Consider the following 16,120-nt stretch of genomic DNA (forward strand, 5'->3'; position numbering starts at 1 on the left):
ACCTGACTTCAAAGTCAAAGTTTTGTGATATAAAATCTATGACATTCAAATCTAGGCTTTGCTTGCATGATAGGAATCTACTAAATTGACTGCAGGACCAAAGCTTCAAGAAGTGAAATCCTTACAGTCATCCCCAAGAGCACAGCTTCAAGGTGGGAGGTCTCTAGTGCTTGCGGAAGGGCCACAGCTTCCTGACACAAAATCTGGGGTATTAAGCCAAGTGTCACAATTACAAAGTGGTACAACTATAGAGCTGAACTCCCCACGACACTTGAAAAGGATGAAGTCATCTGAGTTGACTCTTCGGACAAAGCTTCAAGGTGTGAAATCTGAGAATTTCAACTCTGGGTCACAGTGGCAAGATCTAAAATCTTCTAAGTTATCACCTGAGATAAAGTCCCAAGATATGACATTTATTGAGTTAAATCCAAGTTCCCAGATGGAAGGCATAACCTTTTCTAAACCGACTGCAGGGACAAAGATTCAAGGTGCCAAATTTACAGATTTGTTTGGGTCATCGTTACAAGGTGTGAATGCTGCTGAGGGGACCTCACAGTCAAAGCTTCAAAGTGTAAAACATAAAGAAAGCGACCCCAGTCCCCAGACGCAAGTTGTGAAATCCTCGGACCTGAACCTTGGATCAGAGCTTCCAAATATGAAACTGGCGTCCAGCCCTGAGCCACAGTTTCAAGGAGAGAAATGTTCTAAGTTAATCTCAGAAACAGAGTGTCAAGATGTGGAATCTGTGAAGTTCAAACCTGGGCCACAGTTGAGGGGTATGAAATCTTCCGAACTGATATCAGGGACAAAGCTTCAAAAGGTGCAATCAGTGGATTTCAAGTCAGCCCCACAGTTACAAGATATGAAACCTTCTAGGTTGATCATGGGTATAAAGCTTCAAGACATTAAATCTACGAATTTCAAGTCTGGACCACACTTGCAGGATGTGAAGTCTTCTCAAGTGATCCCAAGGGAAAAGCTTCAAGGTATGAAATCTGTAGAACTGAAACCTAATCCAAAGTTACAAGGTGAGAAATCTTCTGATTTGACCCTGGGGAGGAAGTTTCCAGCTGTGAAATCAGGCCCACAGTTACAAGATGTGAAATGCTCTGAGTTGATCATGGGTATAAAGCTTCAAGATACAAAATCTACGGGGTTCAGTTCTAGATCACACTTTCAAGGTATGAAGTCTTCTAAAGTGATCCCAGGGTCAAAGCTTCAAGAAGTGAAATCCTCTGAGTTCAACCATGGTCCAAAGCTACAAGGTGGGAAATCTAATTTAACCCAGAAGAGGAAGTTTCAAGGTATGAAACCGGTGGAGTTCAACCCTGGACCACAGAGACAAGGTGAGAAATCTGATTGGATACCTGAGTGCAGGCTTCGAGATTTGAAATCAGTTGAGTTAAAACCTGTTCCACAGTTACAAGGTGTAACCTCTTCTGAGTTGGCACCAGAAACAAAGCTTCAAAGTGGAGAATCTGTGGGAGTTCCTTGCCAGACCCATGAAGCAAGATATGAAATCTCTTGAATGGACTCTAGGTGGCAAAGGTCAAAGATGTGAAATCTTTGGGGTTTGGGTCAGCCCACAGTTACAAAACAGGAAACTGCATATTGTTGACACCAGGGGCACACCTTCCAGGTGTGAAATCTATGAAATTCAACCCCGGGGCAAAGTTGCAAGGGTGCAAAATCTCCTGAGTCCAATAAACCTTCGAATAATGAAAACGACAGAAGTCAAACCATGACCCAGAATTCAGGTTGCCAAACCCCTCTGAGTTAGCCTTGAAATCAAAGACTTGCAGTGTGATAATCTTCTGAGTTCAAAGCTGGGAAACAGTGGCAAGAAGAGAAATCTTGTAAGTTGAAACCATGGCCCGAGCTTCAAAGTATGAAATTTATGGTATACAATCCTGGACACATCTGCAACATATAAAATCTTCAGAATTATGCAAAGAGACAAAGCTTCACGATGTGAAAGCTATGGAATTCAATCCGAGCAGCAGTTGCAAGATGTGAAATCTCCCGAGTTATGCAAGGGAACAGGTATGCTTCAAGGTATGCAGTCTTTTGAGCTTCAATCCTGGGCCACAGCTACAAGAGATAAAATCTGAGTTGTGCACAGATGTGAAGCTTCCATATGAGCAATTTCTGGAATTCAGCATGAGCCTTAAATTACAAGGTGGGAAATCCTCTGAATTGAATCCAGGGCCACAGCTTCAGTGTACAAATCTTGTGGCATTCAGCACTGGGCCACAATTGAAAGGTGTAAAATCTGAGTTGAATCCTCAGCCGGGGCTTCAAGGTATAAAATCTCAGGTGTTCTGCCTTGGGCCACATGTGCAAGGTGTGAATTCTTCTGCATTTATTTCAAACCCAAAACTGCAGTGCGTAAATTCTTTTGGATGCACCCTGAGCCACCTTTGCAAGGTATAAACCCTTCTGAATTAACTTTAGTTTCAAAACTTCAAGGTATGAAGTCTTCTGAAGTGAGTTCAGGGACAGAGATTGCAAGTGAGACATCTATGGTGTTCAACCCTGACGGCATTTGCAAGATATGAAATCTGAATTGATTCCAGGGTCGAAGTTTCTAGTGTTTGCACCTATGGAATGCAACCCTGGGCCACAGATGAAGTGTGTAAATTCTTCTGAGTTGAATGCAGAGCCAAAATTACAATGTGTAAATTCTATGGGGTGCAAACGTGGGCCACTTTTGGAAGGCGTACAGTCTTTTGGGTTGACTTCAGGGAGAAAATGTCAACAAGGTATGGGATCTGAGGTGAATCCAGGGACTAAGAAGCAAAGTGAGACATCTGTGGTGTTCAACTTGGAATCACATTTGCAATGTTTGAAATCTGAATTGATTCCAGGGTCAAAGTTTCTAGGTGTAGCACCTATGGAATGCAACCCTGGGCCACAGGTGAAGTGTGTAAATTCTTCTGAGTTGAATCCAGAGTCAAAATTACCATGTGTAAATTCTACGGGGTGCATACTTGGGCCGCCTTTGCAAGGTATACAATCTTTTGAGTTGACTTCAGGGATTAAATGTCAAGGTATGGGACCTTTTGATTTGAATCTGGGAACGGAAGTTCTAGGTGTAAATCTGTTATGTTCAACCCTATGCAACATTTACAAAATGTGAAATGGAATTGACTCCAGGGACACAGTTTCAAGTATAACATCACGGGAGTTCAACTGGGGCCCACAGCTGCAAAGCATGAATTCTTCTGATTTGAAACCAGGGTTAGAACTTCAATGCATAAATTCCATAAAGTTTAATCCAGGGCCACAGATGCACGGCACAAAGCCCTCTGAAACTAACCCTACATCAGAATATCAAGGTACAAAATCTATTCTGTTCAACGCTGGAGCATATTGGCAAGGTGTAAAATCTTCTGAGTTAATTCCAGGGACAAAGTTTCCAGAAATCCAGTTTTTGGAGAATCACTGTGGGTCACAGCCACAAGTTGTACAGTCGGTGTTCACTTTAGGCTCTCCGTTAAATGGTATGAAATCTGTGTTATTTTTTACCAGAGCCACTGCTTAACGATGTAAAGTCGGTGGAGAGATGAACAAAGAGCCACTGCTTGTGGTGCAAATTCTGTGAAACTGATTTCAGGCTCCGAGCTGCAAGACTTGAAATGTGAGACGTTTGCACTAGAGCCATGTTTTAAAAAAATGAAATATGTGGAGTTAAATCCAGGGCCACATCCTCAAGGTATGAATTCTGAGGAGTTGCCCTCACACCTTAGACAGACATAGTGTGAGATCTGTGGTGTTTGCACCAAAGCTGTGTTTTCAAGATGTGAAATCTCTGGAGTTGAAACCAGGACCGCAACCTCAAAATGTGAATTCTAAGGATTTGAATTCTTGCCTCCGGCAGAAATCTGTGGTGTTTGAATCAGAGCCACGTTCTCAAGATGTGAAATCTTTGAAATCAAACCTATTGCCACATTGTCAAAGTGCTAATTCTTTAGGGTTGTCAACATGCCTCAAGTCACCACATGCTAACTCTGAGACCTTTGCACCAGAGCCATGTTTTCAAGATATGAACTCGGTAGAATTGACACCAGGGTTCCAACAGCAAGGTACGAATTGTCGAGAGCTGACTTCAGGATGGCAAGGTATGAAATCGGTGGTGTTGGCACCAGAGGCAACTAAAAAGTTTGCACCAGGACCATTGTTGACTAGCGTTAAATTTTCAGATTGGTCTCCGGAATCACAGCAACGAGATGAGAAATCTTTGGAGTTTACTCCAGATCCAAAGTTGCAAAGTATAAAACATGTGAAATTGTCCTCAGCCTCTCTACAGCAAGATACAAAATCTGTAGAGTTAGCACCGGGGGCACTGCTTCAAGGAACAAAAGCTGAGATGCTAAATCGGAAAAGAAGCTATCAAATCACAGACTCTGAGATAATCCCTAGGCCAGGGCATCAGTTTGTAGAATGTGCAGAGATGATCCCGACACCAAAGCATCAAGTCCCTAAATCTATGAATTTGATTTCAATACCAGTTTATCACATCACAGAAAGGTTGGCACATCAAGGCAACGAAACCACAGAAAAATCTGTGGAGTTGACCCCAAAGCCAACAAGTAAAGCCATGGATTCTTCAAGAGTGCCTCTAAGGCTAGATCTTCAAGTACCAGAATCTGTTGATCGGACTCCAGTGCTAAGGAATCAAGGTTCTAAATCCTCGAAATTAACCCTAAAGAAAAGCTACCAAATCCCAGAAACTCTAGAGTTGCTCTCTGAGTCACGGCCTCAACTTAGAGATTTGAGAGAGTTACATACAAGGCCACTGCAGCAAGCTGTAGGATTTGAAGAGATTACACCAGAGCCCAGGCATCACACTACAGAAACTGTGGGATTGACCTCCAAGGCAAGGCAAAAAGGGAAGGAATTCCTCGGAGTGACCCCAAAGCCAGTAAGCGAAACCACTGGATATTCAGAGAGATGTCCTAGGCCCTATCCTCAAGCACTAGAATTTGTGGAGGTGATCTCTGAGAAAAGACTGCAAAGAGGAGAATCTGACGCACTGATTACAAAGCCATTGCATCATGTTCCAGAATCTCCAGAAATGACATCAGGGCTAGGATATCAAGTTCCTGAATCTGTGGGTTTAACCTCTAGGCAATGGCTTCAAAGGAGACAATCTTTAGAGTTGCTCCAAAAGCAAACAGGTCAAGCTGTAGGACACACAGAGTCTGTAGAGCTCACATCTGAGACATGGCAGCCAGAGAATGGATCAGTGGGGCTACCACAGTCAGAGAATCAAAGTATAAAATATTCACAGAGAGCTCCAGGAGTACGGGCTCAAATTACAGAAGTTATGAGGATTAGTCCAAAGCCACTAGATCAAGTCCCAGGATCCACAAAGACACAGCTTCAAGCTGCGCTCTCAATAGGAATAACCCCGGGAGCCCCCCAAAAAGTTACTGAGTATGTGAAAGTGACTCCTGGGCCACCACTTCAGGTTGTGAAGTCTGTAGCATTAACCCAGGGCCAGCCTTTCAAATGATAGACTATGTTCAGCTGACCCCAAAACTGCAAGATGTGAGACCCTCTGAGTTTACCTCAGAGCTGTGGTTGCAAAGTGTAAAATCTAAAGAATTAACCACAGAGCCAACACACCAAATTTTGGACATAATGAAGTCGACAGGCTTTCAGATTGTAAAGACTGTGTTAATCCCATGGCCACCACTTCAAATTGTAAATCTGAGGAGTTAGCACCAGGGCCAATTGCTCAGGTTGTAGAACCAATAGGAGTAGCATTAGGATCAGCGATAGAAGTAATAGATTGTTTCAATCTTCAAGAAATGGTAGAACCCGTGGAATTAACTCCAAGGCCAAATACCCATGTGAAATCTGCAGAATTACTCTCACAGCCAGCATGTCCCTTTGAGGAGCCTGCAGTGTTCACTCATGAACAAGGGCTTCAGGCTGTGAAAGCAATAGGGATAAAAATAAGGCCTCCTCAAATGATGGAATCTGAGGATTTGAATCTACGACAGGTATATCAGAATAGGGAATGTGAGGATTTTACATCAAGAGAGGAGTTACAAATAGAGAACTATCTCTCTAGATTTCTCCATAACTCTTCCAACTCCCTCATCACAAGTTCTGATGAAACAGAATTCGGAAGCCTTTGTGATTTTGAGGTGCCAGAAGTATCAAGGGCCTTGGATATAAGAAACATTGGGACAGATATTTTTCAGCCTGAAGAGTCCTTTATAGACCCTACTATGATACAATCTTCAACTCTTCCCTTTTCCCTTCACAATCAACTCTCTGATAAGATAGCTAACATTGTAGAAACTCCACATTTTGAGAGCTCAGGAGTGGGTGTCCTATCTAAGACGACTGACAAGAAGCAGGTGGAAGAGCTAGGGAACTCACTCCAGGGCCTATCCCAACATCCACCACAAAGCTGGAGATCACCACCTAGGACATTCCACTCAGGCTCAAGAATTCAAAGAGGCCTTACCAGCTCTGTCCTGGGCAGACAACAGAACGTCTGGGAGAGTCACTCCTGGAGACAGCGACTACCTCGAAAATATCTCTCCAATATGCTAATGTTGGGGGATGTCTTGGGAACCACGATGGAAAGGAAGCTTTGTTCTCCAACATCTTTAATGGAAAGAGCCACTAGAGATATCCGTCAATCTATCCAGAATTTATTTGGGGTTCCAGCTGAACTGATGAAGCCTTCCCAGAGTCTGCTAGAGAAAGGTCGAGGTGTTATTCCTCAGCCTTCAGTGGCCAGAAACTACATTCAGAGGCACACTTCATGTCGTGGTCACGAGCAAAGAACAGCCTTAAGAATATGGACACGTAGCTCCATGTCCTCCATAATACAGCAATATTCTGGGACTAGAGTGAGATTAAAGAGAAGTTCAAAGCTCACTGATATATCCCAGGACATCTTTCAGCACATACCATTCAGCACATCAGAGGGCCAGCCTCCTGCCCCAGTACAGCTAGAGTCTTCCTTCAATATAGTTTTCACCAGGAAAGATTCTGTTCCAGTGGAAGAGAGTGAGAACTCTTTGAGTTTTGAGTCCCAACACAGTCTCAAGCCAAGTTATCTTCCCCACCAGGCCAAGACTGACTTCTCAGAACAGTTCCAGTTGCTACAAGATCTGCAGCTAAAAATAGCAGCAAAACTGTTAAGGAGTCAAATACCCCCAAATGTACCTCCACCTCTAACTTCAGGTCTGGTTTTAAAATACCCTATCTGCTTACAGTGTGGCCGATGTGCAGGATTTAATTGCTGTCATAAATTACAGGGCACTTTCGGACCTTACCTTCTTATCTATCCACAGCTCCACCTTGTACGCACTCCTGAGGGCCACGGAGAGATTAGGTTGCAACTTGGCTTTAGGTTGCAAACTGGGAAAAGACCCCAAGTCCCAAAGTACCACAGAAGAGACAGACCCATCACACCACGAAGTCCTATATCACCATCGCTAAGGACAGCGAAAGTCTATACTCGAGCTTCCAAGAGTCCTACTTCTACGATATATTTCCAGTCTGGATCTTCCCAGTCTCCTTCTCCTGTACGAGTCCACATCAGGCGAAGGCAGTATAGAGGCCCTGACCTAGTAGGAAAGACAGAAATTAGAAAGCCGGGGCTCTATGAATTTAGTCAGGTTCACTCTCTACCAGAGAGTGTCTCTGAAAGCAATCAGAATGTAAAATGGGCTAAAAGGAAAACCAAAAAGACCCATAATCCAAAATACCCATACCCAATGAAAAGAATCACCAAGGGAAGCAGAACACAAAACACAAAACTCTACACAAATGGTAGAAGCATAATACAGAGTCCTTCTAGGGAATTACCAGCCCAGGTAAGAAGCAAGAGGACTGGAACATCTCAAACTACCTCTGCGTCTTTAAGAAGACAATCTAAGAAATCCTCCCAACCCAAATTCATTCAACTGCTTTTGCAAGGCCTAAAGCAAGCATTGCAGACAGCACACAGAATTATGACTTCTGCCGGGCAGAAGCCCGTGGACAGGCCACGGCCAGACCATTCGTGGTCAAGCAAAAACCAGCATCTAAAACAAAGAGCCAGAAATGATTACCTATCAAGAGATATCAAAAGAGACAGGATGTCAGTTGTTAAGGTAAAGCCAGTAGACATAACCACTAAGCAGAACATGTTATGGGAAGAAAGAGAGCAATTCAGATCAGCTCAACCACCAGAAAGAGATAGCTCTTTCCAACTCAGACGTACCCAACTGCCTAAGCCCATAGTTTCCCAAGGAAGTGCCGCTTTCAAAACCAGTTCACTTGGACAGCCTATGGGTATTGTTCAAAATGACTCTAGCAGCAAAGGTAAGAAAAAGCTCTACAGAAGTGAAATCTCTAGCCAGGAGTCCAAGAACTCCAAAACAGGAACCGGAGTTCAAGTCGGGGGGAGAAATCTACATGGTTCACCTCACAGAACCTCACACAGCCACCTTAAAGAGAAACTCGCACCCAAGAAGCAAAACCACAGCTTCTTAAGGGAGAGAACCCCATATAATTCCTCTGTAAGGAGCCATCGCAGTCCCTCTGAGAGGAGATGTCGCAGTCCCTCTGAGAGGAGCCATCGAAGTACTTCTCAGAAGAGCCATCACATTCCCTCTGAGAGGAGCCATCACAGTCTGTCTGAAAAAAGCCATCACAGTCTCTCTGAGAGGAGCCATCAAAGTGCCTCTGAGAGGAGTCATCGCAGTCTTCCTCAAAAGAGTCATCACAGTCCCTGTGAGAGGAGCCATCACAGTCTTTCTGAAAAAAGCCATCACAGTCCCTCTGATAGGAGCCTTCGTAGTCTCTCTGGAAGGAGCTATCACGGTGCCTCTGAGAGGAGCCATCGTGGTCCTTCTCAAAAGAGCCATCACAGTGCCTCTGAGAGGAGGCATCACGGTCCTTCTCAAAAGAGTCATCACAGTCCCTCTGAGAGGAGCCTTCGAAGTCCTCAAAAGAGTCATCACAGTCCCTCTGAGAGGAGCCATCACAGTCTTTCTGAAAAAAGCCATCACAGTCCCTCTGATAGGAGCCCTCGTAGTCTCTCTGGAAGGAGCTATCACGGTGCCTCTGAGAGGAGCCATCGTGGTCCTTCTCAAAAGGGCCATCACAGTGCCTCTGAGAGGAGGCATCACGGTCCTTCTCAAAAGAGTCATCACAGTCCCCCTGAGAGGAGCCATCGAAGTCCTCAAAAGAGTCATCACAGTCCCTCTAAGAGGAGCCTTCGGAGTCCTCAAAAGAGTCATCACAGTCCCTCTGAGAGGAGCCATCACAGTTTCTCTGAAAAAAGACATCACAGTCCTTCTGAGAGGAGCCCTCACAGTCCATCTCAGAAGAGCCATCACCGTCCCTCTCAGTGGAGCCATCGCAGTCCTTATCAGAAAGGCCATCACAGTCCCTCTGAGAGGAGCTATCGCAGTCTCTCTGTAAAGAGCCATCGGAGCCCTTCTGAGAGGAGATGTCGCAGTCCCTCTGAGAGGAGATGTCGCAGTCCCTCTGAGAGGAGCCATCGAAGTTTAGGATTAATCTGAGATTTTGTAAGCAATCAAGTACCCTCATTTGACAAGTATTGTAAAACAATCGTTATTGTTGAAATCTTTGAAAAATAAAAGAGACCTAGGGGGAGTGGTTTCTTAACCATGTTGATTAATTCCCAAGATGTTAATCATGCTGATCATATGAAGTATTGTTTTTTTTGGTTGTTGTTATTATTGTTTTTAATGTGCTTATGCTTATTCATGAGAAGGGATATGGGTATATTTGAGTCTTACACTGACAGTGATGAAATTCCTATGGTGACAGTTTACTAAGAGGAGTCAGAGGGGACTTGACTCTTATTGGCCTCCTGATACTAGCAAGTCTTCCAAGTAGAGATTTCTCCCATTGTTTTGGATGGTGGGTTTTGGTCCTAGAGTACTGCTAATTCCTGTTAAAATTTTTTATACTTTTACTGAGGTACCATTGAAGTACAATAGAATGCATCTTTACAGTATACATACTTAAAGCATACAGTATGATCAGCTCTTTTTTTTTACATTTTTAAAATTTAAATCAAATTTTCAATATAGATTATAACATCCAGTGCTCATCCTATCAAGTGCCCTCCTCATTGCCCGTCCCCCAGTTACCCTATCCCGCTCCCACCAACCTCCCCTTCCCAAATCCTTGGTTTATTTCCCAGTTAGGAGTCTCATGGTTTGTCTTCCTAATTTTTCTCACTCAATTCCCCTCCCCTTTCCCTTATAATCCTTTTCACTATTTCTTATATTCCATGTATGAGTGAAACCATACTGATTAGCTTTGACATGTGTAAATAACCATAACAGTGTCACTACAGTCACTATCCCTCCCCCAAGATTTTTTGGGTTCCTTTGTCATCCATTCTTTTCCCTACTCCTGTTCCCAGACAGCACTGCCCTTTCTTTCTGTCACCATACAGTGGTTTGCATGTTCTAGGATTTTATATAATGAAATCAGGTAGTATGTCCTATTTTTGCATGATTTTTTTCATTCAAAATAGTGGTTTTGAATGAGAACTAATTTTTATTGCTGAATAGAATTTCATTATACAAATACCATAATTTGTTTAGCCATCTTCCTTGAGACATTTGGGTTCTTTGCCTTCTGGGAGTATTAAAATAAAGCTGTTCCGAACATCCATGTGCACTTCTTTGTGGGAATTTTTTTGTTTAAGATTTTATTTATTTATCACGAGAGACACAGAGAGATGCAGAGAGAGAGGCAGAGACACAAGCAGAGGGAGAAGCAGGCTCCAGGCAGGGAGCCCGATGTGGGTCTTGATCCCGGGTCTCCAGATCACGCCCTGGGCTGAAGGCGGCGCTAAACTGCTGAGCCACCCGGGCTGGCCTTTTTTTTCTTTTTCTCTTGATAAATACCTGAGATGGTATTGTTCTACCAAGATATGCCATCTTAGGTTGATTGGTCATATGTCTGGAGTGTGTTAAACTTTTTAAAAAATTTGCCTGTTTTCCAAATTGGTGGTATAATTTTATATTCCTATCAGCAGTGTATAGGAATAAGTCTTTAATTTTAGCCAATTTTAAGGGTGTATAGTGGTGTTTCATTGTCATTTTAACATTTTCCTGATGAATAATGATATAGAACATCTGTCATGTGCTTATTAGCCATTCATATATCTTCTGGGAAGCACCTGTTCATATCTTTTGCCCAATTAAAGATTTTGTTTTTGGGGTTCCTGGGTGGCTCAGCAGTTGAGCGTCTACCTTTGGCTCAGGGTGTAATCCCTGAGTCCCAGGATCCTGGGATCAAGTCCTGCATTGGGCTTCCTGTTTGGAGCCTGCTTCTCCCTCTGCCTGTGTCTCTGCCTCTCTCTGTGTCTCTCATGAATACATAAATAAAATCTTTAAAAAATAAAGATTTTTTAATGTATTTACTTGATAGAGTATGAGAGAAACAACGGACACAGGTAGGGAGAGGGGTAGAGGGAGAAGCAGACTCTTTGCCGAGCAGGAAGCCTGACTGGGGGCTCGACCCCAGGACCCTGGATCATGACCTGAACTGAAGTCAGAAGATTAACCAACTAAGACACCCAGGCACCCCTCTTTGGCCTATTTTTAAATGTTGAGTTGTCTGTCTTGCTATGGAATTGTAGCATTTTTTTAAAGATTTTATTTATTCATAGAAATGTAGAGAGAGGGGGCGGGGGAGAGAGAGAGAGAGAGGCAGAGACACAAGCAGAGGGAGAAGCAGGCTCCATGCAGGAAGCCCGATGACTGGATCACACCCCGGGCTGCAGGCGGCGCTAAACCGCTGCGCCACCGGGGCTGCCCTCCTTATTCTCTTTATTTTGGTGTTTGTTTCGAAACTACTAAACTAAATTAAAAAAAAAAAAAAAATTCTTGCTAAAGCCTTCTTAATAAGAGATTGATTTGACCAAGACAATGGATTTAAAACTCTCAAAGCTCTTCTGAATTATTTTAGAAGCTACTTGCATCCTTCCATGTTATTCCCATAGATTTCCTATTGTCTAGAGGTCTAAGAGAAAGATTTTTTTTTTAAGGTTTTATATATTTATTCAGGAGAGATACAGAAGGAGAGGCAGGGAGACATAGGCAGAGAGAGAGAAGCAGAATCCCTGAGAGGGAACCCGATGTGGGACTCAACCCGGGATCACTACCTGGGCCGAAGGCAGACATTCAACCACTGAGCCACCCAGGTGCCCCGAGAAAGAAATTTTAAACAAAGTGGGGGTTTCTCCTGGTGTTCTCTGAAGTAAACGTTCTTTTAAGGTGAAGACACATACATGTATTACGTTACATTAAAACCAAGGCAAGAAGGGTCCAGATAAGAGGTCTCCCACTCACCCCAGCCTCCCCCTGCGGCCCCTCCAGCTCCGAGCCACATGGTCCTCTGTAACCATGCAGTCAGGTGCAGCCATGCACTATTGATCCTCTCTCTTCCTATCCACTGGTCTTGCCAGCAGTACTACAAGGTCTTTGAAACCAAAGAACACTTCCACTGGGGTGCAAGGACACATGGCCACAGCTCTGCACCCAAGTCTCTCTTTCCCTGGATTTGGCGGTAAAAGGTGTTGCTCTCGGGAAGGTCAGGTGGCAGAGCGCGCTTACCCCTGTAGGTGGCGCCTGCTCGACCGCGGGAGCTGCCAGGGCCGTGTGCGGGGACCCCCACCCCCACCCGGGGCAGCACCTGCCCAGCCAGGCCGGTTCCCAGGGGGCCTGTCGCCCTTCTGAGTCACTGCTCTCACCTACTCTGGCTCCTTGGCCTTCTCAACAGCGCTAGTCTGAGCTACACCCTCTGAAAAGGAAACTGGAAAATAAATAAACGGTTATGAGTTTTCCTCATTCCTTGCGGCAGGTAACTTGATGAACTGTCATCTCACTTGAATTCTTTCCAAACATGCATCTTATTCCTCCTATGATTTTCAAAATAATGATTAAGTGGAAAACGAGACTTGTGCTTGAATAAAAAAAATAAGCTTGGGTGGCTCGGTTGGGCGTCTGCCTTTGGCTTGGGTCACGGTCCTGGGGTCCTGGGATGGAACCCTGTAGTCAGGCCCCCTGCTCAGCAGGCAGTCTGCTTCTCCCTCTGCCCCTCCCCCTGCTCATGTGCGTGCTCTCTCTCATAAATAAAATATCTTTAAAAAAAGTGAATAAATTTCCAGTCTTTCAGGTAAACAGAATTGAGAACATGTGAAGTCAACTCTATTTGAATTTACATGCATATATTTCAACATCTGACTGTCTTATCAGCGAGGCATCTGTTAGATAAACTCACTGCGATTCGTACAGCTGGAAACGATCCTCCTTCTCCAAGGTGTAAAGAGTTCTGAACTCAGAGACGTGGATTTTAGTCTTTGCTTCCCTGAACAACCGCCTCACCTGCCTACAGGGTGCCAAACCAGCCTGCCTGCCTTACAGAATTTCTTCAAGAATTCAGTGAGCCTGGGACACCTGGGTGACTCAGTGGTTGAACGTCTGTTTTCGGCTCAGGTTGTGATTCCAGGGTCCTGGGATCAAGTCCCGCACTGGACTCCCCACATGGAACCTGCTTCTCCGTATGCCTATGTCTCTGGCTCTCTGTGTGTCTCTCATGAGTAAATAAATACAATCTTTAAAATAAATACATAAATAAAAGTAAAAGAACTCAGTGAGCCAGTACATGTGGAAGTGTTTCATAAGTCCCGATGAAGTACCAACCCCGTGCCCGTCAGCACTGACACACCCATCCTGCACCAGCACCCAGACGCATTCTCAGGTGCTAGCTGAGCACCACATAGATTTAAACAAGGATCCACAAACCTTGAATCTGATGAACTTCTTCTTCCAGGAATGTAGTCCAGACAGATAGATTTGCTTAAGAGCTTCATGGCTCAGCCGCAGGTCGATACCGTCTGGGGTGACAGTGAACTGGAAGGCCACGGCTTGGTGAGCTTCCGCCATCTTCGGCAATCTCCTAGGAGAAGGGGACAGTGTGACACAACCAGCATTTTACCAGGTATTAGCCCCTTACCTGGACCTGGGATGTGTTCTGAATTTAGTCTTTCCCAGCCATCTAACAAACTTCATATTCCATTAATAGACCCAATTCCAGGGGCCACTGGCCCCTCCCCGACCTGTCCAGCACTACCCAGCCCACTGTCCCCTCTGCTCAGAGGCCCGGGGTGGCCGGTGGAGTCCAGGAGTGGAACCTCACCCCCACCCCTACCATCAGGCCTCCAGGCCACACCCAGCTGACCCAGGAAGTTGGCAGCCGTTTAGCCACCTGCCAATCTCACTGCCACCCACCAACCTCCTGGAGTCTGGCACAGAAGAAACCCAGAGAGTCCACAGATGAGTCCCTGATGGCCCTGAACCCCTTGTGTCCAGGCAGGAGCACTGGACTCTGGGGGATGCATGTGGCTGCTGTCTTGAGAGACCGGCTCAGGCGCCACTGAAGACTCCATGAAAAGGAGACACAGAGAATCCTCCGGAGTGGGTGTCTATGGGTGTCTCTGCTCAGGCTAGCTGCCCTGCCTCAACCAATAAAAGTGTGTTTCCTTTCAACGGCTTCAGAGCCAGGTCTATTCCGGCTCCCTTCCTCATGGTTCCTGTCTTCTTCCTTGGGGACTCAGGATGCACCTCACGGCTCCCTCCGGCACAGCCAGCCCCTCTGCTACCTCCTGGAGCCCCGGGACCATGCTCCTTCTTCCTAAGCTCTATACCGGATGCCCCACAATAAAAAGGAAGCTAACAGAAGGGGGAAAAGCTACCAAGAACTATAATGAAAACCCAAAATTGTATGTTTTCTTATCACAATTTCTCCTGTTTTTACCTTCTGAAGCCTACTGAGTGGGAGGAGGACCTACCAATATAAACAGGTGTCATGCTTTCAAAGATGCCCAGTTACAAAAGCCAAACTAGCTTATTAGTCTTCGGCTAATTGGAACAAATGGTTCCATTACAGGCCCAGAGAGGCATGCGGCCTGCATTTATTTGCTCCTTCGGCAAGCGTTTGTTGACTGCCTCCCACATGCCAGCCACGGGGAGGATGCAGACATTGGCAGTAAAGTCCTCCTCCTGCCCCTCTAGAGCTCACATAGGGAGGCCAAAAAGTAGAGAGGGTCCAAGAGGGGACCTCCTAGATGACATGGAAGCCCAGAAGGATCAGCTGGAGGGCAAGCCTTTCAGGCCCAAAGGTAAAACAGGACTCTGGGCAGAGGTCAAGGGCAGGTCAAGGACAGGGTGGCTGGTGTCAAGAGCAGGCAGCTATGGTCAGAGAGGATGACCCACAGGCAGCCAGGGGAGGCAGCTGGGTTTTATGCTAAGGGTGAAGGAAGAGCATCCAGGGGCTTTAAGTTACTGTTTCTGTCTCAAGAAGACCCCTCTGGGGGCGCCTGGGTGGCTCAGTTGAGGAAGCATCCAACTCTTGGTTTTGGCTCAGGTTATGGTATCAGGGTGGCAAGATGAGGCTCTATGTATGGCTCTGCACTCAGTGGGGAGTGTGCTTGAGATTCTCTCTCTCCCTCTCCCTCTCCCTCTGCATCTCCCGTTCATGCTCTCTCACATGCTCTCTCAAATGAGTAAGTCTTTAACAGACAGAAGACCACTCTGGCTGCAGTATGGATGGTGGGCAGGGCAGGGCGTGAGACCAGTAAGAAGTAAGGGCAGTCAGTCTTCCAGGAGACAGTGGCCCAAAGTGGCATGAGTGGGGGTGAGGAGGACAACCCGCTCCAGCCAGACAGGCTTCAGAGGCACCCTGGGGCTTCAGGCTTGATCACTGGCTCAGAAGAGCCACTGCCTGACACAGGAGAGTCTCTGCCTGGGGACGACAAGTCGGGGGTGGGAGCAGAGGAGTGGTGTGTGGACTTAACCACATGTGACGTGGCTAGGGGCAAAGGGAGAGGCTGGGACAGGCACACCTGGGCACACCTGGGAAGAGTCAGCACACAACCTGCTTTCATGATCATGGAGGCAAAGAGCAAGTCGGCAAAACTCAATCCACTGGGAATCACCTTAGCTTAACGCAACCTGCAAAGTGTTCATGGTTATCTACGTGTTATTCAGCAGGCATGGAGCCAAGCTCCCTAGCCTGGCCGATTCTGAAGAAACAGATCCCATGTCTGAAAGCA

The 16,120-nt window shown here is 45.7% G+C and overlaps 1 protein-coding gene across 1 annotated transcript; it reads left to right on the forward strand.

Moving 5' to 3' along the window:
- The first annotated feature begins 3,768 nt into the window (after window positions 1–3,768).
- LOC119878503 (uncharacterized protein C2orf16-like) lies at window positions 3,769–10,154 on the forward strand. The gene is given in 3 exon segments (XM_038589132.1): window positions 3,769–5,494; window positions 5,497–5,707; window positions 5,710–10,154. Coding segments are annotated over 3 exon segments (5,493 nt in total). The 5' UTR covers window positions 3,769–4,045; the 3' UTR covers window positions 9,543–10,154.
- The last annotated feature ends 5,966 nt before the right edge of the window (window positions 10,155–16,120 follow it).

Source organism: Canis lupus, unplaced genomic scaffold (assembly GCF_011100685.1).
Source record: "Canis lupus familiaris isolate Mischka breed German Shepherd unplaced genomic scaffold, alternate assembly UU_Cfam_GSD_1.0 chrUn_S1672H1866, whole genome shotgun sequence".
NCBI classification, from domain to species: domain Eukaryota; kingdom Metazoa; phylum Chordata; class Mammalia; order Carnivora; family Canidae; genus Canis; species Canis lupus.